At 43.5% G+C, this 27,654-nt stretch overlaps 1 protein-coding gene across 1 annotated transcript in view; it reads right to left on the reverse strand.

Moving 5' to 3' along the window:
• cntnap2a (contactin associated protein 2a) overlaps positions 1 to 27,654 on the reverse strand; it is a 322,047-nt gene that overhangs the window by 16,479 nt on the left and 277,914 nt on the right. Inside the window, exons 16-21 of the mRNA XM_048977149.1 lie at positions 24,098 to 24,268; positions 14,965 to 15,183; positions 10,477 to 10,713; positions 8,595 to 8,822; positions 6,392 to 6,525; positions 3,348 to 3,441 (exon numbers count right to left, since the gene is read on the reverse strand). Of these exons, the coding sequence (XP_048833106.1) occupies positions 3,348 to 3,441; positions 6,392 to 6,525; positions 8,595 to 8,822; positions 10,477 to 10,713; positions 14,965 to 15,183; positions 24,098 to 24,268 (1,083 nt within the window). The remainder of the gene's footprint in view (positions 1 to 3,347; positions 3,442 to 6,391; positions 6,526 to 8,594; positions 8,823 to 10,476; positions 10,714 to 14,964; positions 15,184 to 24,097; positions 24,269 to 27,654) is intronic.

Genomic DNA, 27,654 nt, shown 5'->3' on the forward strand with positions numbered 1-27,654 from the left:
GCGATTATTAGCGAATAAAAGGTCTCCTCCTTATCAGTAGTTATTCTGTAAATCACCAGTGATCAGAGAGAAGAAAAAAACTGGGTGAGAGACAAACCATTTCTGACTTCAAAGGCCTTTCCGGTGACAGGCAGGATTATGGTGAAGGGACAGCAGAGGGTGATGAGGAAATTGTCCCAGGCCACTTGTCCATCGTTCAGAAATGAGGTTTAGCAGATTTCGCAGCGGACTGCACCAGGCAGCACTAGCCTAAGTCCGTGTGGCACCCTGGGCCTGCTTCACTGCTGACGCCCCCTGTCCGAGGCAGAGTGAAATCGGCTCGCTAAGTCGCCGCCCCCCCCGGAAGATGACGCCCTAGCTGGCCGCCTAACTGAGACCTGTGGCAGGTCTACAAATCAACTGCTGAAACGCTGTTTAGTTTCAGACAAAGGAAGTGAAGGGAGGCGAGTAACATGCATAAAAAGCCATTAACAATCACAATGAGGACATGACTGTACACACCAATGTACCACAGGAATTGTTTACAGATTTCCCAAATGGGCTGCCATAGCCTCGATGACAAATCCAGGGTCTGGCCAATAACTTCACTCTTTGAGTGACGTCCTCTGGAGCACAGTAGGTGTGAAGGGGCCTGTTTTATTCATGCCACCCTGTTTCCAGACTTTAATCATTAATATGTTACTGCACATACTGATATCCTGAACAAGGGATTCCTTTTTAACTCTGACAGTTATGACTCACTGAGCATCAGGTGACCAAAAAAAAAAAAAACAGGACATAAAACAAAGACTCCTGCTGATGAAAGATCATGAAGGAATGTAGGAGGAAACCTGAGAGATGCCAAGGGCTCCTCCATGCAGTGTGGAGGCAAAGGAGAGCTACTCTTTGGCAGACAGGAAGTGATGTCGTGGCTGGAGTGGGCGTGACTACACAGAATCCATCAACTGTATCACCACAGATCAGCCTCGTAAATGCCATTCTCAGGCTTACACCACCTCGTAAAATTGAACGAATAAAAATCAGTCATATATCTGTCAATCGCTGCATGTGTCTGAAATAAAGGGTGCACCCATTTGCATGTTACCACTTTAGGTTCTGTGGGCCGTCCCAGGCTTCCCAGGATGCAGCTGGAAATGTTGCATGCAAGACCCAGACTGGGAGTCGCTTCTCCAACGTCAAATCTAATGAACTTGAGAGGAGCTAAAATAGCACCTGTTTTCTCTCGGTAATCTCTGGAAAAAAAAAACATTTGTAAAGAACCATCACCTCCCGTTATGAGCTGGAATGGTTACAGGGAAACCACGGCCGCCCCAGTGAAGCTGGTAGCTGCAGCAATGATTCTGTGGCTGTTTTGATTATTGGTCTCAGGACGTGTGGTGAAGGTCATGATTCTAACACTGCATCTCTAATAAATCTCAACGCCACCGACAGTTTGGCGGCTGGCTGGTGCAGTCGCTTAGATCTAGCTCAGCACCACAGATGCCCTGAGCTCCAACCCACACGATGAGGCAAGTTATCAAGCCAATAGACTTTCATCCTCATGGTGGACAGTCACCTTTGCTGCTTTATGACTTTCTTGAGGGGCTGATGGTGACGTGATCTTGCCCAGCTGTGTCTGATTATTTTCGCCCAGTCTTGCCTATTTCAGTCCACGTCTTGCCCTGGTTTTTGTCCGTCATTGATGTTAGTTGATGTTACCTCGCTGTTTCCCTGACCTTCCCTTCAATAAATCCCCGTTTTCCCCGTGTTCCGCCTGCGTGCCTCATCCTTCCTGCCCAGCCTGCTCATCCCCTTAACCTCTGACCCGCACCCCGACATTAACATCATAAAATAACCTCACCAGCTAATCGTTTCACTTGCGTTGCTGCTTATTCAGTGTGAAATATGTGTTCCTCCAGCACATGCTAACGTTTAGAGACCTTTGGTCTGTGTCTTACATTAAAGCGTATTGAGAAGTTGATCATGTGCATATTATTGAAAGAAAGGTGCAAGGTGGGAAATTGTCCCTTCTGAAAAAAGCCCAACACCCTAGACCAGCGATTCCCTATCCGGTCCTCGGGTACCCACAGACAGTCCATGTCTTTGCTCCCTCCTCCCTCCCTAGCAAAACATGTGGACTGTCTGGCAGCGAGCCAAGAAGGAGCAAAAACGTGAACCGTCTGTGAGTCCCCATGAACCGGATTGGGAAACACTGCCATAGACAGTCGGCATGTCCCAGCACCCACTGCCCCCTGAACCACTGGGAATTTCCTCCCATTGACAGCACCCCTGCTGGGAATCCCTCAGGCCATGTGGCAGATGTAGGTTGTGTTCTTTAATCATCTATGTAGCGCTCTGTATTAGTTTTACCTATTTTATTGCTAACAGGCAACATTTATGATAGGTGAAACCTCTTTCATTGCAAAATAAAGATACCATCTCTCATTCACATGCACAGCAGATGATGAGTGTTGATTGAAAACAAAACCACACTTTGGTACATCCAAGTGTGCTCAGCTCAGATTAGTCCAGTTGTTCCACTGTTCAGAGACTGGTGTTATAATGTTAACCCTGAGAAAATCGTTTCTGAACTGCTAGCCACGCAGGAATCATCTGGACAAAATCAGATCAAAGTAATGCAATAAAGCACGGAGGTGAGCTGCTGGTGGACCTCTGACACTCGATCGATACAAAACTAAATACAAGGACACTCAGTCCTTACAAGGATCACTGACAATTCCTTACAGGACTATGCACTGCCATCTTGTTGTTGACGCAATCACAACATAGCACTAATTACTCTCCATGTTGTGAGTGTGAAGACCTGGCTCTTCATGAACACCAACAGACCCACAGACAATGGAGATTAGAGGGTGGATTGGTGTGAGTTTTTTAACCAGGACTCTGGATATATTGTGCAAGTTATCTGAGCAATGTGTAGTGCTACATCATTGATCTCAGGCTCTCCTTTCTCTGAAATACACAGCATTATAAAACTCATTTTACAATGAATATAATTGGTTACAGATGTGTAGGCTGGCAGTAGATTGTTAAATGATTCTGGATAAAGAAATCCAGTTCTTTAATCACTACACCCCCTCCTGCTCATTTGTGCTCATAACAGCTAAACAGATGTCAGCAACACGGCATGTTTCAGCTCCGCACTGCAGATTCTTTGCAACAATAACCAGCCAATAAAACGAACAACACAATTTTCCCATCAAGGAAGCAGAAATTACCCCTACTAAATATTCATCTTTTTACACAGCACACCATGATTTGTTTTAATCAGTATCCGCTAGCTAATGCAATTATCCACCGTGACAGCTGTTGTCAACATCTTAAATAAATAAATAAGGCGCACTCACCGAAAACTTTGCCAAGGAAGAGAGTCTTGGCGAGGTTAAACTGCGTGTCTGACGCGTCAGGGAGGCGGTAGCTGACTGGAGGGTAATGGTCCACCTGTGAGGAAGAGTTCCACATCATCTCCGACCTCCACACATGTGGGGACACACTGTATCTTAGTCTGCTTCCCATCTGGTCAGAACGGAACTGGTCACAGCTGAAGGCTTTATCTGGACCTGGATCCAGATCTTATCTGGATGCGGCACAAGATGATGGTGATACCACAGTGTCATCAGAGTGGAGCATCGCACCAGAAGACCGTCACCTGACCTTGTAGCAGAAACATAACATCATATACACACTCTGTGGCTAGTTTAATCGGTACCCCTGCTTGTTAACACAAACAGCCTGCTCCTCCAAACAGCTACCGTTTGGCTGCATATGAATACAAAGGGCACGAAGATAGAGGCTCCGTTACAGTTTAGCTAAGCATTATAGTGGCTAAGATGTGTGATCCAAGCGATTTTGAGTGTGGTGTGTTTATTGGGGCCTGACGTGGTGGATCCAGCATCTTAGAGAGATTTGCCCTCCCGGGATTTTCATAGAACAGTGTGAGAGAGAATAAACAAAGAGGAAAGGCCGCATGCAGAGTTTATTATAATAGTGGTGTACACAAAAGCTCCTCTCAATAAACAGTGCAAAAACCCTCGAAGTAGTTAGTGGGTAGTAACAGATACTTTACTAGGGGTACCTAATAAAGTGGTCACTGAGTGTATATTATATAAAATGGACATTCAATGGAAGAAATAACTAATAATAGCATTACAAGTAAAAATAAAAAGAATCTGTTTGTAAGGCTGCCCCATACAGAAATAGATGAGTGGATTGGAATGAAACTGACTGACAGAAAGAAGTAATGGCTATCCATCACTCACAGGTCTATAGCACAAAAATTGCGTAACCCTGAAAGGTTAATGTTTCCACATACATGGTACTTTGGTGCCACCTTGTGGCTGTATCGCATTCCTACAATGCAATAAAACAATTTAAATGTTAAACATAAAAAAACGGAGAAAATGGGACTTCATACAGTCATCTGCAAAGCCCTATTTTACAGGAATCATAAATCAGGTGGTAAAAATCCATGGCAAAAGGATGGCAATCGAGAGTAACATTTTTTTAAAACTCATAAATAAAGATTTACTTAATCTGATCAATCACGGATGGGATTTTGGCGAAGCTGGAGTTTCACCATACCAGAATGTAACAGGACAACACGACGACTCTTTCATATCCTGGCAACATTAATGCGCTGAAAAATTCAAGACACGTTACTCATTTCACCAAAGTTTCAAGCAGCAATTTCCTACTACATTTCTAAGCACGGCTGTGTAAGAATCTTCCTCCAGGCCTTCTCACAACCCGGCTACCCACTACCTTGTGATTTCATCACATTTGTCGGTTCCATCTACTACTAATCAGTCCAGTCTGCTCAATTTAATGGCTCCCCTTTGAATCGACTTGGGTACATCACCAGGAGCTGCACCCAGCCTCCACCCTACAACCTGATTCACCCCATCTGCCCCCCCAACCAAAAAGCACTCTCCTGAGTGAAGGAGTGAATTTGATTCCACTGCTCCATCTCCGAGGAACAATACAAGCCAGGTCTGGAGAATAATGTGAGGCGATTAAAGGGCTTTCAGCTTGCTTACCTTCATCCAGGGAGAGAAATTGGCCACCTCACCAATAAAAGCCCTTAACTGCACCCCCAGCCTCCGTTTGGGTATACACCGTGCATGACACCCTCGTGGAAATTAATCAGTCCAGCACAGCAATGAAGTGAGGAAATGCCGAAATGAGTGCTGGACAGAAGCATCAAGAGAAGGCCCATAGAAGAGCATTGTCAGCCAGAGGCTGCATACACAGTAATAATTAACAAGTAATAAACAAAGCAAGTATGGTCTAGAGACATGTCCAGAACAAATGCTGTAAAAGCCTTTTCCAAAAAGAGTGTCCTTTCACCTTCATTCAGTCTGCCTCTGCTTCTTTGTAATGCTGTGTATTTCAGCACCATGAAATGAGTTTTGCGTAGGGGGGGAGGGGGGGGTAGCTAAGAGTTTAATTCAGGTGTGGGGGCATGGATTCAGAATGCACACAGCAAGCGTCACGCTGGTGTGGAAATGGGCTGGGGGGGGGGGGTTATGTTACCTACAGAGGGTCCTCAAAAGATTGCCGTCACGGTTTTAAATCATTGTGCTGCCAGAGTGCCCCCGAGCACATGGCCAGACTATGGATGCTTTCATGTAGGGGGGGGGGCGGGATCAAAGCAGGATCAAAAGGACATGCAGGAGAAGGGATGTTCAGACAGGTGGGCAGGACCCTCGGCATAAAAGCTCAGCTTCACCCAGGCTATTATATAGATCTATTTATCAGACACTTTTGTCCAAAGTGAGGTACAGATACGAAAGGCTTGGAATCAGACAGCAGGGTGAGCCGGCATCAGCACCCCAAGCAGTTTGGGTTAAGGGCCTTTTTTCAAGAGCCATGAATACTCTGTCAGAAACAAAATATGAACCTATGAACCAGACACAGATTCCTAACCCAATGAGTTACGTATATAAGACACAAGGCCTTAGCTTTGCAAAGTGGAGCAAGCAGTAGGCGTATGTGGAAGCCATCGGAATGAAGGAGCAAAGACCCAAGAAGCAGAAGGAAAAGCATGAGACAGGGAGGGCTCTCTAGGTAAGGAGGAACACATACAGAACATTCACATTTATCTTTATGGAATTTGGAAGACGCCCTTAGTCAGAGCCACTTACATGAATGCTTTGAAGTCTGCATCAGTGAATGCTGTATATTCTGATACTGGTTCCATAGAACCCGGGCTAAGAATGCCAGCAGTCTAATACAGAAGAAATGCAAACATCTATATACCCGGCAAGGTGAAAAAAAAACAGAAAGGAATGATGGACAAGCTCTCCTCCAGCACTGAGGCTTTGATGTTTGAAGATGGACCGGCAGTCCCACAGAGCGGCCTCCTGCCACTGTAGGGCGCCCAACCGCTTACCTGCAGCTGGATGCTTCTCCCCACCCTCGAGATGTTGACGGTGTGGGGCTGCCCATTGGCTAGGTTGCGCTGGTCCACATCGATGGTGAACGGCTCCCTCAGGCTGCCCAAGTCGTAACGGATCTCAAGAGTCCCTGTCGGGTAGGGATTGGAGGGGGCAGAATGTCAGTGGACACCCAGGTAACTTGAGCGCAGAATCTCCACTGTGATTGAGATACATTCAGATAGCATATTCTTTTAAAATCCTCAGAAGTTTAGTAGAGTGATGGGGAATCTTGTAAAAGCATTAATTTATTAGCAAATGTTACCTAAGGCGTGTTTGCTTTGCAGACTGATTATTTTTTTTTGGTCCAAAAGTTCTCCGTTACACATAATTGTCAAATAATTGCAACATCTAATGTTGGTTAATTATGCCATCAGTAGTTTTTCTTCCCTATCATCCATATTTGTTTCTGTAGTATTTACTTTTCAAAATATATCTGGTACTCTGTTTCTCCATTACCACCTGTCCAAAGCAGGGTGTTCTCACCCTGGATCCCAGTCCAGCACAGGGCACATATTCACCTTATGGCAGTGGTTCTCAATACTGTTCCTGGCTCCCCCCTTGTATTCATGTATTCATTCCAGCCTGACCTCAATCAGACTCACATTGTCCTTAATAGGATAATAATCCATCCATCCATCCATCCATTGTTCAAACCACTTATCCTACTGGGTCGCTGGGGGTCTGGAGCCTATCCCGGAAACAATGGGCACGAGGCAGGGAACAACCCAGGATGGGGGGCCAGCCCATCGCAGGGCACACTCACACACCAGTCACACCTATGGGCAATTTAGCAACTCCAATTAGCCTCAACATGTTTTTGGACTGTGGGGGGAAACTGGAGTACCCGGAGGAAACCCCATGACGACATGGGGAGAACATGTGACTCAGGCGGAGACTCAAACCAATTCATAATAATGAATTGAAAGCAGTGAGGGTTGCCTTGTGGGAAATTTAGACATGACAGTTCCCCTAAGTCCATACAGAAAGGGGGGCTGCTAATCAATGGCGCGAGACTGCAAATGCAACCCCCTGATTCACTGCGTTATCTGCAATACATCCTTCCATCTTTTATTTCACAACAATGACTACCAAGGTAGCTCACAATACATGAAGTTCCATGTCATGGGAGAAGTCCAATGTAAATGAAAAGCTATTATCCTCAGGAGTAAAAAAAAATATCAATTTGAGGAAAGCAGAAAAAGGTAACTTCATTTCTGAATGATAATGGACGTGTCTTTTATCCGTGAGCAAACCTGAAAAAAAAACTAATTAACATGGAAAAATAACAATTGCAACCTCTGCAAAGCAAATTAACACAGAATTACAAAAGGCACCAAGTGATTCTTGGTGAATAATTTATATTGTCATGACAGCTCTGAAACCATTGTCTGGTTATAACGTTTTTAAGGATAACGTAATAAAGAAATGATTAAATTTCTATATAGTATCCACTAGTGCCAGCCCATAACAGTTTTTCATATACAACAGGGGGCTATAGAAATGATAGAACAGTGTTTCCCAACCTATTTCCTGCCACAGCACACCTTCCATAAGGCAGCATCATGGAGCATCTATAGAATGTAGCAGTACGGATTTTGAATTATTGATATGTTAACCAAATTATTATGTATCGAACGAGCAGTCGCTCAGGGAGTCCCGAATGAGGCACAATACCTGCATCGCGAGGGAACGTCATTTACGGCACTATGGTCATGTGGTTCGATTCCCTGAAGGTGACCTGGCTTGCAGGATCGTCATTGCTGAGGAACCGAGTGGCAGGACAAGGCCAAGGGGATGCCCGTTTAACACCGGGCTGTGGTAGATGGATGGCCATTTCCGGAGGGTGGGACTAAACCATGTGTCTGCTTGGGGGGTCGCAAGTCGGGATGTTGAGGTGTTTCATCGTGTGGTGGGTGCAGCAACGTGCTGCACCACTGCATGCTCCCTAACGTGCGCTGACCAGATCTGACCTGACCTAACCAAACTACCATGCTTATAGCCTCTCTTCTACATGACTAGCTATCTACAAAACTCTGAATTTGTCTCCCCGGTAAGGATTTGGTGGAGAGGAGGGCCACAATTGTCATTTAAACTTTTAAACATAAACAGGCTTCATTTATGGGGCAGGAAGTGCTGAGAAAATCAGCCCCATCTCACCATTGTGACGCAGCACCACAGCCATGTAGTCTTGCATCCTGGAGCTGATGTAGACGAGTATGCTGGGGGCACTGGAAGTGCTGAAGCTGAAGGAGAGATCCTCTCGTGTCCAGTTGGTCTCTGTGGCCATATTCTGAGATAGACCCATCAAGTCCTTGGATGAGGCGGTGGTGTCAGAGTCCAAACTATACTTGATTAGGGTTCCTGCCTCGAAGAAACCACCAATATCTGTAACCAAGGAAACAGTGGAGTGAGAACAGGTTTGACCCCCCCTACTCCCCAATGTTTTTCTGTAGGTCTAAGTGTCAATGTGCACATTAAGAAATCATTTTAGCTCATTGTATGTGTATGGGACCTAAAATGGGATCATTAGACCATTAGATCTAAATTAAATGAGATCATTTTTAAAATTAAACCAAGCAGAAGCACCGTTGTACATCAAGGATTCCAATTCTCCTTAGAAATGGACTCTGTTGGTCCACAGCAAGTCGCTCTTTAATCCTTGTCTCTTGATGAATAAGTGACAGTAGTACATATACTTAGGCCAAGTCAGGCTAACGTGGAACGAAATTAAAATGAAATGAAATAGCCAGCAAAATAAATCAGATGAAAAATTAAAACCTTTTTTTTATGCAGTCAAACAGCTAAATAACTTCAGTATTAATTAGTCCTGGCGTTACATTTGATTTGGTTTGCTGACCAAGTTACACAGACAAAACAAAGGCTTATTTTTCTGGGGGGAAACTGACTGTGAGGGAGCACCGTCACTTACTGAGTTGTACAACATGACAGGGTGACAGAAGGTAGGAGTTATTTACAAGGGTAATTACTCCCGGTGTGTTCGAAGAGGGGTAAAACAGGAGGCTACCAAGCTGGGCTAATGATGAAAAATTGACCTGGGGCCGTGGGGCTGCCAGATGACCTGTGTCATTAATGTTTCTAAAGCTCTGAAACGGGCTGCCATCCCATGCTGGATGCGCCCTGACTCTGGCCCCATGCTATCTAGGATTAGCTCTAGGCTAGCATGACCCTGTACCAGATAATACAGCTCACTCTCAAACATGTCCAATATCGAACATGCTTTCTTCTTACAAATTTGTTTTTAGAGTCTGACTGCACAGTTAATCTGCGTATTATAAGCTGATCAATTTGTTATGGTAGTTGTCTGTGCCTGTGTGTGTGTTTATGTATTTTTTGTGACTACCAAACATCTGTGAATCGTCCTCATCTGCAGGTTCTGCAATGTAACCTTGAAAATTTCCGAGGTCTTACTGTGTGTGTGTGTGTGCGTGTTTATATATATATATATATATGTATGTATATATATGGTGTGTGTCAGTGGCCCAGACTGCTGTGTTTCAAAATCTACTGTTTAAAACAAATACAGCAAGTTTTATCCATCTATCCAGTCACTTATCGATCCATCCCACAATTCCACATTATGTTCAATTTAGAGACACTAATTAAGCTAACCAACGCTAACTAATTAAGCTAACCAGTTTCGGACTTTGGTAGGAAAGTGGAGGCCAGTAGCCTGTACTACGAAGCGGGTTACTGGCTTATCGGGGTAACTTGTCAGATTTAAGGTACCACAGTTTAAATGGACTTCATATTCGTTCACTTACATTTTGCCAAGACTACCTTAAATCCAACAAGTTACTCCGATAAACCAGTACCCCCACTTCACAGTCCAAGCCACAGGAGGAAATCAATATGACAGAGGGGAGAACATGCAAACTCCACACCCGCAGACTGGAGGTGGGATTTGAACCCCCCAGTGGTGGAGGTGTGAGGCACCAGTGTCATCCACTCAAGGAGTCGCTCGGCTACGATACTGTGCGACATCACGATTGAGAATGCCAGCCGTAGGATCACTGCCCACCTTTAGTGCAGAAGGGCCCGTCATAGGCCGTGGAGGTGCAGTCGCACGCATAGCCGTTGTACTTCTCCACACACTTGCCGCCGTTCTGGCAGTAGATCCCGTAGCTGGTGCAGTGGCCAGAGCAGCCGGGCTTCACCCCGGGTGTGACCCTGGCCCTCTCTTCCAGGTCGAGCGTCACTCCGTTCATCTTCAGCGAGCGGATGCAACCGAGGAAGCCGCGCTGACCACCGGCGGCACCTTGGGGATGTTTCAGAGAGCATCAAGCAGAGGACAGAGAGTAAAAACGCAGCACGAGATCTGAAAGTACTGTGAGAAAGTGCAGCACTGCAATACCCTTGAGATACTAAAATATTACTCAATGATATGGAAACATGTAATAGAAACATAGTGCACCTGTAGTAAAGATCTAATACATGTACCTGAGAGCTTAAGCTACACTTAACAGATAGCATCATAATGTAGCCGAATGCTAACAGCCGAAGGCGGCCATACATTTAAAAAGGCAATAATTGTACTGAAGTGAATGTAATTGGACTCCATAACACAGCTCTTGGATCAGATTAAGAGGTGGGAAACTGTAAACGGGGCACTGGATGGGTCAGTAATACAGGATAAGGTAAATAACCATAACCTATATTACTGATGAGAGAGATTACACAGCTCCTTCCACTCAGCCTATACATCAGCTTGAATAGAGTCCCGTTTTGAAATATAGCCCTCTGCTGTGTTCTGTAATTATACCTGTAGAAGCCCTCCAATTTCACGATGATGCGGAGAGCAGTAATATATCTTTGTAACAGACTTTAAACACCCTTACAGTGTTTCAAAGTGCAAATAAAATGCAGAAATGAACATGACAAGGAAGGCGGGGGAAAAATGTCTCACATGCAGGAATAATAAGAAATGCTTCAAGTTTCCATTTATGGATGAGAAGAGGAAAAGAACAACTAATGTTAAATTAAAATGCAGGGTAAAAGCCCGATAGGAGACGCATACTGTATGAGAAGCAGTGTTCTTAGGAACAGCGTTAACATTTTACACTTCAGTTTAGTTTGATCACAGAGTCTGTGCAATGGGCTCCATTGTGTAGCCACTGTGACAATGATCCCTTTGGCTGTTAAACGAAACGAAATCAACTCTGGAGATGGTTTATGTTGCCGGAGACGTGTTTCATTAACGGTAAACAGGACGTTGAAAGCTGTGAAGGGCCTGCCATTAGTGTGGGGATATTCGGCACCCGTGAATGCGAAATGCTGCTAAAAGTAACCCCCCCCCCATAATTCACTGCGCAAAGGTAAAGTGGGTGTGTCCCAGCTAGACTATAGGAGCGGCATTCCCTGACTCAAGGGCGGGAACAGCTGGTGATGATCAGACCATGCCATTCGACAGCGCTTTACTTGTACCCTTCAAAGGACGTGATCTACCAAGGCATATTCCCTGAATTTGGACACAGCTACTGTCTGTCCCATGATTACTATGTTTTAATTCAGTGCTTCCCAATCCGGTACGCAGGGACCCACAGATGGTCCACATTTTTGCTCCCTCCCAGCTTTTGGTAAAAGCATTGACTGTCTATGGGTCCCCACAAGACTAGACTGGGTTTAGACTAGTTAAACAGAAATCTGTGAAAAATACATTAACAAAGTATGTGAAATAACAGAAATGCAAGCCAATAAATATGGGTATAAATCTCAGACAAATTGTTTATAGTGCAAACATTTCAGACTTCATCATTTTGCTCAGTGTGTCCCTGGGTCAACAAGGGAGGGGCATTCATTTTACTTATTTAACCAATCACTGTCTTCATCGAATGACATCACCTCATTTTCAAACTCAAGGCTTCCAGAAATCCAACAAGCAGCTGTTGTGGCTTAGCAGGTTAAGCCTCTGTCCTTGTCTTTTCTTGTTATTAATATTATTATTATCAGAGATGATAGTTGATAACCCGCGACCCAGTAGGATAAGCGGTTTGGAAAATGGATGGATGGATGATAGTTGATAAGTGATAATTCAGGTCCAGAAAGTACAAATCCAGACCAAGATTTTGTTTCAACCAACCAGTTGAGTTCTCTGTGACTGACTCTTTATACTCAACTGGTTGATAAAAACAAAATCTTGGTCTGGATTTGTACTTTCTGGACCTGAACCATCCACTTCTGATTATTAGTATTATCATGAAATAAAGACTCACCCTGACATTGCATTTGCAGGTAAGCACATTCCTATGTTTTTGTCTGTGTTTATCATATCCCTTAACAATAGGCATATACCATAAAACAGTTACTTTACAAAAAATGTAAGCCCTGCTGTTTAACAGAAAACACTGGTTATAATTAATGCAGTGATGTCATACGATCCCGCGACCCAGTAGGATAAGCGGTTTGGAAAATGGATGGATGGATGTCATATGATGATGACTGTGATTGGTTAAAGTGAAACACACGTCCCTTCCTCTCTCAGGGACACATCAAACTCAGTGAAATCAGGACGTGCTAAGCATTTCTACTAAATAGACAAATGTGCTAACAGTTTGAATGTGAATATAAAATAAAACAAAAATAACAGCCTAGCGATAAGGTAACATAAATGACGCTAAAAAACACAACAAATACAAAAATCAAGGACAGAAGAGGAAGGGCTGGACCTAAAAGACTTTATCTCTTACTGTATATGCAAATATGTTTCCCCTCAAGGGGTTAACAAAGAATTCTACACAGAGCACAGGCTTGAGTTTCCCATGTGATCGCTAATGATGTAAAACATTTGCTAGGGATTAGGATCAATAATGTTTCATTTAAAGGCAAATCTCACTGGTCTGGGTTTTACTGGTAATGCTGGCAGTTTCATTCCAGGGATATTGTACGGGGACAAAAGATTAAATTGCATTTTTGTTCTTTTTGAGCTCAGAATCTTCGTCGATGAGACATTTTTGTGTAAATAACAAAATTTTACAAAAAACAGAAAATGGTCATTTTGCATTATATTTTCATGGAACGGTGATCCAATTACTTTTCTATCATACGCTTTGATGTGGCCTGTTTCTACAGTACACATGTTTTGAAAGACGATGAATGATGAAAGGGGATGATATTTCCTCTAGATGTGAAACGTGTCAGTTAAACGTCAGTTAAACTCAGTACCGAATTTAACTTTTTTAATATTCATTCTTTTAAAACAAAGAAATGATACTTTAGACAAAGAAGATAACAAGGATATTTCTACAAAGAGGATTTCACTGAATCTTCCCATTGTTGATGGATTTAAATTAATTTATTTAATATAATGAACTGGTACATGACTCACCTAAATGAAAATGTACAACCATTATTTTAGCTAGATAATTTCTGCACAAGCTAGACGAATTGTTAATACCTTCAAAGTCCCAATGAAATGAACAGTACAGACTCAGACAATTGATCACACATAATACACAGAAATGCTGTGGTTACTGTTATACTGTATCTCATCCTCATTATCTTTGCATGAACATACATAAATATCACCATATTGCATGCTATAGTGCTTATATCTCCCTGTTGAACCAATAAAATATTCGCTGTGAACACAACCTAACAACGCAATTGTTTTTCCCGTTCAAACAGCCTTTAATTTCAGATCTAGGGAGTTTGCCTAATGATAAATAAAGCTACAACCACAATAAATGCTAATTACAATTAATATAAATTGCAGTTGTATTAATTGCAATTGTAATTGCAATTGATATTTATTACTGTGGCAGTAGTCAGTTGATAATGCTTATAATAGTCTTAAACAAGCTTGATTTTCAATATTCAACTTCCACTGATTCACACCTCTGCACTGCCACTGGCAGACAGCAATTATTTTCCAGAGCTCTAACTTTGAGGCAAGGAATGCTGTAGGGTTATGGACCTCCTGGGCCCAGACAGCCACTGGCAGAGATTCCCAAGCCTACTCAGAGCCTACGAGTATCCTGCAGTCAATGAATCTTTCAAGATCTGACTGATGCGCCCCCACTCTCACTGCTGAAATCACACACTTAGTGCCATAAAATTAGTGCTTGCTTCGTTGGATCACGTACAGCATTTTTTATGTTTACTGATTCTCGATTGCTCACATTGCCCACAACGCGCAATTGCCTATCTTTGAGGGCACCAGTGGTCCTAATGCTCGTGAATCAATCAATTTTCGTTCTGCCCTTAGAACACTTTTGTTTAAGTAAAACTCCCATGAGTGTTCTTAGAAGCCTTAAACACAACAATGATTTCAAACAAGCGTTATGGTTATGGAAAAACTTGTTGGTTTTGAAAGAGTCTTCTCAGTGAATCAACCAGTCTCCATCCCTGCACCGATTTGTTTCAGACTGCTTTCAGCCCCAGACCTTGACCTTGTTCGAGAAAACAGATTACACCCAGTGGGTGTAAGTTTATTCTTATTCTGAAAGCTGGCAGTACGGAGCCACATGACTTCTGGTGGCGTGTGTGTGCGCAGTTCTGGGGGCAGACTTACCCACGTAGAGCTGGCTGTAGAGCTCCAAGCGGGTGTGTCCCTGAGGCGGTGCCAGACGCACCTCCCTGTACTGCTGGTCCAGCTGCAACACAGCCTCCTTCACATTGCGCTCGGCGCTGACCCGGTGCCACTGGTCATCATTGAGGGGGGTGGGTGACTGGACATTCAGCTCCACCGGCCCATTGCCCACATCGAAGGAGAAGGACACCATATTATGGGCTGGGGGGGGGGGGGGGGGGGGGAGGGGGGTGGTTGAATAGACAGTTGGCCGTTACTTTGCAAGACTTCTTCAACACGCAGTAAACTATTATACTGTTTATCATGTAATTAACATTATGCAGTCATTTAAGGCTATGTACATCGTGTGCAAATTTGATGTGATTTGCAATTTCAAAAGGCATAATATGGCCGATGTCATTCAAATTATCACTATAATCCCACTTATACCACTGTTTCCCAGTCTGGTCCCAAGGGACCCACAGATGGTCCAAGTTTGTGCTCCCTCCTAGCCCCTTTCCAGACAGTCCACATTTTTGCTCCCTCGCAGCTCTACCCGAGGACTGGATTGGGAAACACTGTATTATACAATAAAGCTGGGATTCACAACCAAGCACGTGCAGCGGGCTGCCTGAGCACCTATCCACTTTGCCCGAACTGTTTCATATGATGTTGTGCCTGTGCCTGAGTTCTTAGTGTCCCTGAACACCTGACCCAGTATGTGCTCAGTATTCCACCAGGCCACTGAACACTGGGGGATTTGAGGAGGACTTGGTTATAATGCAAAATTTATCTACACATTTTATATATTTACAATCTCTCACATTTGTGCCTGAAAATAAACAGAAACAATTAAATGTAATAAATCGGCGGCTGATATAAGACATCTACGCGAGGTCAATTTTAGATCTGCACATCTACGACTACGACCTGTTTGCGATCTTACCACGGTGTTTTTTGCCTAGTACATGTTACCTGGCTTAGACGTCTTGCCAAGTAGCAAACGACTTGAGTATCACATCGTTTAGACATAACTTGTGTACATCGGGCATACATATGTGTGCTATCAGTGTAGTATATAGAGGACAGCCAAAGGGTGTTTCTCAATATGTGTACTTGACCGCATTTGTGTTCTAGTGTGTTCATTTTACGGTATCTTCCATTGCCCAAGAGCGGTGCCAATACTCAAGAACCGAAGTACGGAGGATGATGAACATCCCTGGATGTTGCGCTTACCCTGCCCCAAATATCAAGGATACATTGACTCCATCCTTGCCAAGCAAGACTAATGCTATGACTCATTGTGCCCCAAGGTCGTTCTTGGGAGGCAAGTTAGCAAGACTGGTCTTGCCAAGACCACAAGTATGATCTTTTGCGTTTTTGGCATTGTGAAACACCCCTAGTCCTTACTCTCGTGTTTGTCTGATGGTCTATGTTCACTTGTAATTGACCCACACCTGCCCCTCATCTAGCCTTGTCACTTATGTATACAAGTGCCTGCAATAGGCTTGATCTTTTGTCGGTCATTGTTGTTTGTTTCCTGTTAGTGCTGTGCATTTGCATGATTTGATTAGTTCCTGTCTGTGTTTTAGACCACTCCCTTTGTTTCTGGGTTATTTCTCAGTTCAGTTTATCACAAAATTCCCCATTGTCGCCAAGCCACACTGGGATCAACATTCAGTACAGCCAATCAATCGTGAGGTACAAGGAGTGACTCATTAATCCCATAGTTGTCCCCTTGATAAAGCACCGGCTTTTTTCTGTGCCTATTGTTAAAGCGTGACTGAAAACGGACTATAAGAAGACTATTTTTCATTTTAAAGTAAAAAAAAAAATCACAATCGTCGACAAGGTGTTCATTTATATTAAAATTAGTATATGCTATTGTATGCTATGGGGGCGGCATGGTGGTGCAGTGGTTAGCACTGGTGCCTCACACCTCTGAGACCAGAGTTTAAGTCTCTGCCATGACTCCATATGTGTGGAGTCTGCATGTTCTCCCCACGTCGTCTGGGTACTCCGGTTTCCCCGCACAGTCCAAAAAGACGCTGAGGTTAACTGGAGTTACCAAAATGCCCATAGGTGTGAATGGTGTGTGAATGTGTCCCGTGATGGGTTGGTGTCCCATCCTGGGTTATTCCCTGCCTAGCATCCATAGCCTCCAACATAGGCTCTGGACCCCTGTGACCTTGAATAGGACAAGCAGTTACAGAACATGGATGGATGGATATTATATGTTAAAGTATTTAAGGTGAAATATACATGGCTTAGAAACCCATTCTGTGACAGTTTAATGGCGGTATATAGCCAAGCATCTACTACTTCTAATAATGGAGCTATGTGTTCAACTTTTATTAGGTTTTAAATTAAGGTTAAATCACAGTTAAGATGATAGAGGAATTCCCCCAAGATACGTCAAACAATTGCTTATTGAAACAGTAGGTAGTGTTTGATACTTACTGTAAAATATGGAAAACAGCCGATGCTTAAAAAATGAAATAAAATTAAACAATATTTGCAGTTGTCGTTCACAATGTGGGCTATTAAAATTTCAATATAGCAAGCTGCTAACCGGTAATGAGTCATAGATTTAATATTTACCTTTATCTATGGCGCTGCATTAGACATTTCCCCACGGAGTGGATGTTCACTGCAGGTTAGGGGAATCTGACTTTTAGGAATAAACTGCAAAACTGATATTTGTTTTGCTGCTAGTCTCCCATTGAAAAACTTTTTCTCTAAGCTTGTAATGAACATTCACAGCGTTGCTGACTTTGGTCAGCTGGCTGGCGTGAGATTTTCAATTAGAGACAAGTCTGCACTCACATTTACACCTACAGTATGCACTGTAACAGCTTTGCAAACTACACCAACACTTTTAATGTAGCTAATTTTAGGTTTATAATGAAATAACATAGATTTAATGTATGATTTCTTGCGTGAGAGTCTGAAAACGTGAATATCTCACCAGATGTGTGAGAGTCAAACACAATCATGGCTCTTCTAGCTCAGCGATACAGGTGATGGTATTATATCATGAAGGCCATTCACACACACAGTAGTGACAAAGATATCTGAGGTGGTCCCAGCAGTCACTGTACCACCTGCTCTAACGGATGCAGACTGTAGGAATATTGATTTCAAGGAGGCAGTTGAGGTACAACTGGGGGGTTTGCTTGGGTGTATTCATGGTAATACCGCGCATTTGACAACTGCAGGGTGTTGGTGGTAAAATTTTGCAACTGGGCCTAGAAGGTGCTGGTAAAGTTTGCTGAGCTGGTGAGGGGGGGTAAAACGTCTTGCTGGCTAATTTTACCTCTGCTGCATAGCAACAGATGTCAGAGACCTTGCGTATCATTTGCGGGTTTCAGAGAGCTGCTGCTGGATGACAGCAAGACACTCAGGTCAACGGGTTCCACCTGTGGTCTCCCACTGACCCAGTAGGTACGAAGAATTTTGGGTGGGGTGTAAAAGATGAGTGTTGGCTTCTCGGCCTGCTGATCCTTGTAATTATTTTTGCTTTACCTGACCGCTGTTGCTTACAGTTCTAGTAAATTTTACATAAACCCTTTAAGCTGCGATGCGCATCCTGTGAATACTTCCACGCCCAGGGGCACTCTGGGAAGCCTGAACTAAAAGGTAGGGTTAGATGGTCTGTCTTCAGCATGCGTGAAATGAGCATAGCCCTTCAGTAAATGAGAGGCAGGCCTGCAAATATCAAGTAAATAAATAAAACTCAGAAATACTGCTGGAACCAAATGGCACAGTGAGATTTTCAGTGTCAAAACAACAGGGGAAAAAAACTACATGGAATGATCAGATCAAAGCATTACAATCACAGATCAACGTGTTGTTTAATGAGGAATGTGGCTATTTTTGACCAATGAAAAATAATTTTTTTAGTTTCAAACTGTGAGTTTCAGTTAAGCAAAAGTTTTTACTTTAATCTGTCACCCAACTGAATAACTGCTGTGGTGACGTAGATACAAAAGAAGCATCCATTGCTTGTTATTTCACCATCAGTCCATTCACGGCACTTGTGAGTTCTCAAAATTAGATACGTAGATTAGACAGACAATTAAAATAAAAAGAAACTTCTGATTATTTCCATTATCAACAACATTTTTACATTAGCAATATTTGGTGCTATAAAATATAAATACAGTCAAACCTTGGATTGTGAGTAACTTGGTTTGTGAGTGTTTTGCAAGACGAGCAAAAGTTTTTAAGAAATTTTAACTGCATCACCGAGCGAGATCTTGCAATACGAGATGTTTCTTCTCTCTGTCTCACCGCAGGATTGTGGGTAATCGTTTTAATGTGAAAATTCACTTTGATATACCAGTGCTTTGGATTACGAGCACGTTTCCGGAATGAATTATGCTCGCAATCCGAGGTTTTACTGTATTATAGGTGACTTTCCATGTCTTGGAATTTAATGAGATTTGCGCACCAGTTGCATCCCAGGCTGAAGGAATGAACAGCTGTGTCTGGCACGGTGAGTGACTATGACCCACAGGCGAGTTTATCGCTCACTGAACCGACAGCCGTAAGGAAACTGCAGCTGTCCGTTGGGTTAAAAGGCTAAATAAAGATGATAATGAGGAAATGACTTGCGTGGAGTGGGGGGTTGGGGGACTGGTCGCTGACTGGCGTACCCTCCATGGTAGAGTGAGGCGGGGGGGGGGTTGATTTTGGCATTTTTTCTGAAGAGGTGCAATAGTTTCTGAGTAAGCTGAACGAGAGTAAATGCGTCTGAGCGGACCCACCTGCAAATCGGAATGAGGTGATTTTACTACCTGTGCCAGCAGATGCGTGCTTCAGTCAACCGAGTCAAAGCAACAAATGCAAAACGCAAATGGGAGGCACGTAACGGAAATAATCAGTGGCCTCCCATTAAGGGGACCTAGTGCACGCTGAAGAAACTGGTTACTTATCTGCTACTGAATAACCTGCACCCCGGTATCACTTTTGCAGTAAATAACTGCATGCACGACCGGCCGGGAATATCATCGGTTATGCTAAACGAGGGAACAATAGCTCTCCATAAATCAGAGCACAATTACAATACACATCAGTTATTCATAAAAAACAGAGGTGTTTGTTTTTCTGCGTCGTGAACCAAGATGAATTAGTCGCATGTTGCCTTGTTTTTCTTATGTGTAGGTGAAAACAAAACAGCTCGATTGTCTCACCTAAACACAAGCTGCTTAGGTTATGTAACGTCAAAGGGCCTCCTGACATCCGGGAACCAACTGCACACAAACGCCCATGGAAGTGAGTCTTTGGATGGTGAGGGTGGGTGTTACCCCCTTTGGGGCCCCAAAGGAAGATGGAGATATCTTCACTGCATATACAGCAGGGGGCATGTGTAGGGACACCCTCCCAAACCTGACGAAAGGTATGACAGGTGGACGAGGACAAACTAAAGGTGGCCAACGAGTCAGATCGTTCAACCAAGTTGGTCAAGTCAGCTGAATCTCTTTTCTTTAAATTGACGCGTGAGCAACTAAGCTAATTGACTAGGCTTTCCTTGCTTAAAAAGACTCCTCTTCCAGTCCTTCTGTGAATTTTGTATGCAGTTGACTGATGTACAATGTTCCCGTGAGAAGAGAATGTGTGGACAGGAAAGTCAGATTAAAGTAGTATTGGAAAGCATCCAAGTCTAAAAAAAGCCACTTTAAACACGATTTAATAAATAATTAAAAAAAAAATTAAGCTCACACGTGTCTGAGAACGTGGCATAAATATTTAACACCACCTTGATCTCGCCTTAAAAGACACCTCCCTGGTGAACGGCAGTGAAAGAATCAGAGCGCCCATGTGTGTGGGGGGGGGGGTGCAAAGAGAGTTTGACAGGTGCCCTGCCTCCTGTTACTCCATCATCTGCCAAAAACACCTCAGCGGCGGTGTCCAGCTGCGTGTCACCAAAAGAGGGCGCCAGAGCTATTTCAGTGACTGGGCTGAGAAAAAAGGCAAAGTGAATGAACAAAAGAAATTTGTATTTATTTTCCATGCAGGAGGACTAGTAATCAATAAAAGAGCTTAATTGCACAATAAAAACCCCTTTGACGTTAATTAATGGCATTGTTTTAAATCCTCACAAATAGTACAACTTCTGTAATCTTTCTGTCAGCTAAGACCAATATGTACAAATTTGCCACTAAAACCAAGTGATGTAACAGAAAAGTAAAAGTAATTTAAAATACATAATACAAGTCCGCTTTGAAAATGCACTTTAAGCTGCTGCATGTTTGAGCATCAGCTGACTGGATAAAATGTAACTGTAGACTAAAGACCTCACATAATTCAGAGTATTTCTTAATCAGACCTGTGAACATTCCAGAAACGTGTAAGTATATTACACCATAAACACCACAAATATTTAAACAGGTGAATCAAGCAGAGCACATGTGCAATATTACCTATTTTTATCAATATCTGTTTATTTACTTTCGCAGTGCAATATATACTTTACCGATTGTCGTATTCACCCACCCATTTATTACCATCTCTACGTTAAACTTTTTCATTTTTATACAGAATTTGCTGTACTGTATGTGGTGCTGTGTGTTGTCAGTTTTTGTTATTTTTGTGGTTGTGTACGGAGCAGTTGGAAATCACAAACAATTTCCACCGGGATATTAAAAGATTTATGATACTAATACTACAAATGTCAATGTATTTTGATAATTCTCCAAATAAATAGTGTGGCTAATAATTAAACGTTTAATGGGTAACGTTTTTGCTGTGGCAGATAAACTGGCAACAGGTGAAATTTATCTCTGAGCATCGTCACACCATAAACTCCAACTTAACCTCCCCGGATTTGATTTCACGTGCTAACACCGGGAAGAAGAAGCTGAAACGAACAGAAAAGATTAGGGGGTCCTGTGGAAATTGTTCAAAGATAAAGGGGGGAGGGGCGTCTCCAGAAAGATGGAGAGGCTCAATTTCACAATGTATGCCGGCAGCCGCACGCTCGCCACTGCCCTGAATTCATCCTTAATCTCATAGACGCCTAAGGCCAGCAGGGGATTATTCATCTTTTCAGGAAGGATTTATACAGGAAGTAAATATGTGACTTTAACAAAAGGCTTGAGACTGTGCATGCGAGCGGCACTCGAGGCTCCCGTGCTACTCAACTTCACCGACCTCTGCCCCATGGCTCTGTGCCGCTCGTGGAAAATACATTTTGGCATCAATGTGCCACTCTGCGGCAAGAAGGCACTGTAGCTCGGCGTCTGGGGGAGAATCCGGTCAGAAACACCCCCTTTGATCACCCCATGCTGAACTACTTTAGTGACATACTTCCTAGTGCTAACAGAAAAAAACACTAAAAACTATTAATAAGGGTCTTTTTTTTTTGATCGTACATCACAATCTGTAAAAAAGTAACTTTCGGTCCTCACAAACGTACAAAAAAAAAAGACCTGCTAATGCATAAAAGTCTTCCCAAAAAAGAGGGAAATTCTGTGTGTTCACTTTTACCAAATTTTTTTGCATTTTGATGAGCAGGCTTCCATCAGTTATGAGTATGGAAATACGGCACATCAGTCTTCGGTGTCGGTAGCTGTCACGGCAGTTGCCGGGAAACACGGAACCCCGGGAAGCACAGTGAGCTGGGGTGGCATGGTGAGCGGTGGCTGCACCGCAACAGCGGCATTTGAATCTGGATTTTGCTGGGGGGGATGGAAAACCGCCCCCCCCCGTGCAGGGTCCTAAGCCCACACATAGCCAGCTGTACAGTCAGCAGATGAGTGATGCAGGGAAACTCCATCTCCCATTTTCGGTTCTTGGTGCTAACGGTGTTTGACTAATGGGCCACCGTCGATGGTGGCAGAGAGAATAGCCCACCTGCTTTTCCGCTCCAGTATCCCAACTCATCATTGCTATCAAAACAGGACCCACGTGCTCGAGGGAGTAAAAAGGGCGTGGATACCCTGGCAGATTCGGGGGGGGGGGGGGGGGCAGCACTTAACAAGGACCCTTGAATATGTAAAACTATGTGTAAAAATGGGCGGTGGGGCCCAAGGCAACATTTTGTCAGGGGGCCCAGAAATTCTAGGTACCCCCCAGCACGTTCTTTCTATAGACCAGTCACGGGGCACATAGTAGGCTGTAGAAATAATGAGGTTTTTCTTCTGTGGGATTATGCCCTAATTGAAATCCTGGAAACGTGGATCTGCCCTCAATGTTTGCTGGAGATCTGCGGTGGGAATGGCTAAGGAGGACCTCTAACAGGGAAGGGAAGACGCCTGATGAATGGTGTGGACATACTCTGTGCTCTTTCCCACACCTTGTGCCATATTGGGTGACCCTCTTACATGCGACGCTTATCAGTGGCTCTGGAAGACTGAGAACAAATTGTGCTGGGTAACGGAAAACGGGAACCCCGAGTACCATCCTGCATGTTTTCCTGCATGAGTACTTCTGACGCCAGGCTTTTAAAACCTAGCGACACGATCGCGCAGGCTCTGTGCCATTTAAAAAGAACAGACGGTTGTGTTTTCCACAAAGGGTTTAACAAAAGTATTTTTCTCTCTCTTGGGATTATCCTTTGTGCTGTAAACAGTCTGCGAGAAATCGACTCCGGTGTTCAGGGTGAGGGGAGCTGTGAGAGCGAGATATTTTGACAGCAGCCTCTTTGAATTCTGCAGAGTAGATGATCTGGCAATTTAAAGGTTCATTTATGTTGTCTCTCTTATAATCCTCCCTCCCTCCAAAAAAACAAAAGCTGATTGGAGTAAATAAACATTTATAAGTTATTATAGAGTCTGTTTTCAGTCTATATTTGTTTTCATTGACAATCTGCATTCAGAACAATCAATGCTACAATCCAGTGGAGGGACTTGTAATCACCGCATCAAATGGATGCTAAAATTGTGACAAAGTGCCCAAATGGGAGAACTGTTAACACGTGGCATGCCCCCCCCCATACAGGAGGTGCGTAATTACCCAGTGATTCAATTCAATGAAGTTTATTTATTCAGCAGGCATTTTCATCCAAAGTGACATACAGTTGAGACAGCAGGGTCAAGGAGCAATTGGGTGTTAAGGGTCTTGCTCAGAGAGCAAAGACTGAAATCATTCTGTCAACTCTGGGATGTGAACCAGCAACGTTCTGACTACTTACACTTCAGCTCGAGGCGGATGAAGTCGGTGTTGCCCAGGTTCTCCAAGAAGACACCGTATGGAGCAGAGGTCTTGAAGTAGAATGAGATGTCAGCACTGGTCTCTCCTTGGAAGGTGGAGAAGTGTAGGTAGGAGGATGGAGTGTTGAACGACGCTGCATTCCAGTAACTGCCTGCAAGACAAACACATACCCGTGTGCTATGATTCGTTTGTTTCCCCTATTCCACTATTCCCGCCGCCTTGTTAACACCCACCTGATAAATAGCTAAATAAACCTGACAATAGGAAGTCCGGGCTTTCACATGCATCCAGGGGTGATTCTAGGATTTTTTGCCAAAGTGAGGTGCATAACAGGGACCATAATTCATACAGAGGGGCCAACCTTATCATTAGCCAATGACATGTTTTGAATCAGTGAGTGACAGGTGAAGTGGCACTATTTGGGCCAATCAGCTTTCAGCAATAGCCAGCGCTCCTGTGGCCCTGCACTTGCACATGCTCTTGCACGCCTTAGTAGATTTGCTAAAGACTCCTGTTAAAAAAGCTATTAAACAAAGCAAGTTTAATTCTTCCTCCTGTCTGGTTGAGTTAGTGCCTGTGCCGCATCAGTCTGAGGGAGATGCGCTTTTTGCTTTCTGGGTCTCCTTTCCAGAAGCCTCACTCAGACCTACTCAGACAGACCCCGCCAGATTCATCAGGTTGCTGTCTAGCCTCAATTACAGCTGTCCAGACTGCTACCAGGGCAAAAGGTAAATTATGAATCTGTCTCCGGAGTTCACGTTCCACGAGAAAGCCAGGAGGCAAACAGAAGAAGCCGTGACCCAGGCTTTGGCCATCCTATTAGAAATTGAGTTACATCTGTGCTTCCTGTTGTAAATGAAAAAGGCTTTAAATTAGGTGAGAGGATCGTCAAGCCAAACAACGCAAATGAGGGGAGGAAGGCCAACAACAAGCCGGAAAGGGCAGGGCAAGGACTGACAGGTAATTTGGGCGGCATCTCCTTCTTCATTCTAATAGTCTGGATTCCTGGCTCTCTGCACTGTACTACTGACAAGAGGCACAATCCCCTTTAAATGCTACAGAGAAAATCATGTAAGTATTTTTCCATGCTAAGGAGAACATTCACAAAAGCCACTGAACTGGCCCAAATTCGGATATAATTCTGACTACTGTAAATGAAGCATTTTTCACGTGGTGTTCACAAGGTGAACCTGAAGCGCTTAAAATGAACTAAAGTACTTAAAGCGTATCTTTGTAAGTAGATAAAATATTGAACTAGGATACATAAATCATTCTGAACTTCTAAGCTAATTAGCAACTGAATGCATGTAAAGTGCATCACCAATTAAGGGTAAAAAGGCAACAAAATACTACCACTACTACTATTAATAATAATAATAATAATAATAATAATAATAATAATAATAGTACAATTTGCATAACTTAGTGAGTAACACACAAATGTAGAATATTTCAATGTGCAAAATCTTTTGACTGGCAGTGTATATTTTTGCTGTACACTCGCCTATGGAGTCTGAGTAGTGAAAGGATCTTCCACTTGGATGTGGTACTGGATGATGCTCATATCCACTCACCGATTTGGCATCTTCCAAGAATGCGCGAATATGCTTGAAGGATGATCTAGTGAAGAGCGAAACGTATGGTTCTGTGGAGATTGTAATGATTTTTACAGTTTGGTTAATGGGCGGGTGATGATGTCACTACGATGTCAGGCCTGCATTCTTCGTATCTCCGCCAATCTGTACCGGATCATTTCTCATCGGCCCTCATCTTGGGAATAAGCTGAACCATTAGCTATGGAAACAGGCAATATACAGTAGTATTTTGGCCAGGAGGCAGGTACCCTAAGCATATCAGTGGCGGGCTGAGATCAGTTAGCGGGACTCCTAGGATCGCTACATTGAGTTGGGCTCTCTACCGCTACCTAAACAAGGGTTGCTTTTCAGGAAAATCTGCAGTGATTTGGTTTCCACCTGCAAGGCTGCCACATGGGGTGCTAGACGGATGTATTGCTTCCACAAATTTCAGTCGTGACGAGAGTGATTGCCCACCAAACAGCTACAGAGACACCATCCATATTCCCAGTAGGCCAACTCTCCACAGCGCGGCTTTTACGATTGCTGCATCATTTATATGTGACACTGATTTTACACCACGGAACCAGGTACAACTGCGGGACAAGATTCAAGCCCGGACCTCCAGAAACGTGCATCCAAGGTGGGGGAGATGCTGTCATTGTCATAGTAGAAATTTGGGATGAATGAGCTTTGTCACCACTGTGCCCTAAAATGGGTCTACACAACAAATGAGAACATTTTTCTAGATATACTATCAGGAATACTATCAGGAATACTACCAGGTGTGGCTCCGTGTCATGCAGACGAGACGAGGTGAGATCCTGAAGCCCATGAGGAAGACAGCCTGGCTTATCAAGGAGACCCAGGCACTGCTCCACACTGATTATCTTTCCCACACTGGGGTAGAACTGTGTGCACTGCATCTGGTCACAAACTGTGTACGTTCCCCACTGTGACTCTATTGTGAGCTGATTATGCGGTACCCTTATTTTTGGAGGCAAGCCTCATTTTTTTGGAGGATGAGAATGATATCCCAGTAGGCTTATGTTTTTCCTTTTAAATTAACGAGCTTGGAATGGGATGCAAATTTATAAACAGACCTGAACCAAGTTCATTCGGATGTACATGGTAAGCAAGGAACTGCATGAGGAAACCTGCATAAGTAGCTGAACAACCAGTGATCCTGAAACTTTTTGCTATTGACCAAATTCATTAATCAGAGACATAATTGGAAGGCACTCAGATGAAATAAGGAATACCAGCATAATAAAATAACACCAGTGGCTGGCAGAGCGGATCCACGTTTGGGTCCTTGAACATGATCCGTATCCCAACTTGCTCCAGGGACTCTGACCCTGATCTCTTATCCTCAAAACATCTGCTATATACATAAACAAACATAAAGGTGCCAAGCACTAAAGACTGGTGCTATTCTCCTGATGTTCTGCACACACCAGCATCTCCCGACAGCTTTTCTTAAACAGTAGAACCTAGAAACACAGATATGGTTTTGATACCTGTCTTGAAGAGAGGAATATTACTATGGTTCGAGGTGCAATATGTGTGCACCACGTGACCTATATGAGCGCTCTACAGGAAAACGTAAAAAAAATAATAAAATTTAAGCGTTTGTTACTCTAACATGAAACTGGAAACTGTTGCATCCTCTGTAAGGTATAACCAGAACCACCAGAGGGAGCCAGTAAGCAGCCAGCAGCAGTCATCTGCTTCCAGCTCTAAGCAGACCTGCTGATTATTACCTACTAATTAGGCAGGTGTCTAAGATGTCTAGATTTCACAGGATGCCCTGAGTCATCATAGTCAGTCAAAGGAATGTTAGGCCACAGTGAGCATTTTGTGCAGATTAACGCTGCTAGCTACTCGTAGTGTTTCTCTCTGTTGGATCTTGGACTCTTGTGGACTTATTAAACTGATTTTTTAAATAATTATTATTCTTAAT

Source organism: Brienomyrus brachyistius, chromosome 15, assembly GCF_023856365.1.
Source record: "Brienomyrus brachyistius isolate T26 chromosome 15, BBRACH_0.4, whole genome shotgun sequence".
NCBI lineage: Eukaryota > Metazoa > Chordata > Actinopteri > Osteoglossiformes > Mormyridae > Brienomyrus > Brienomyrus brachyistius.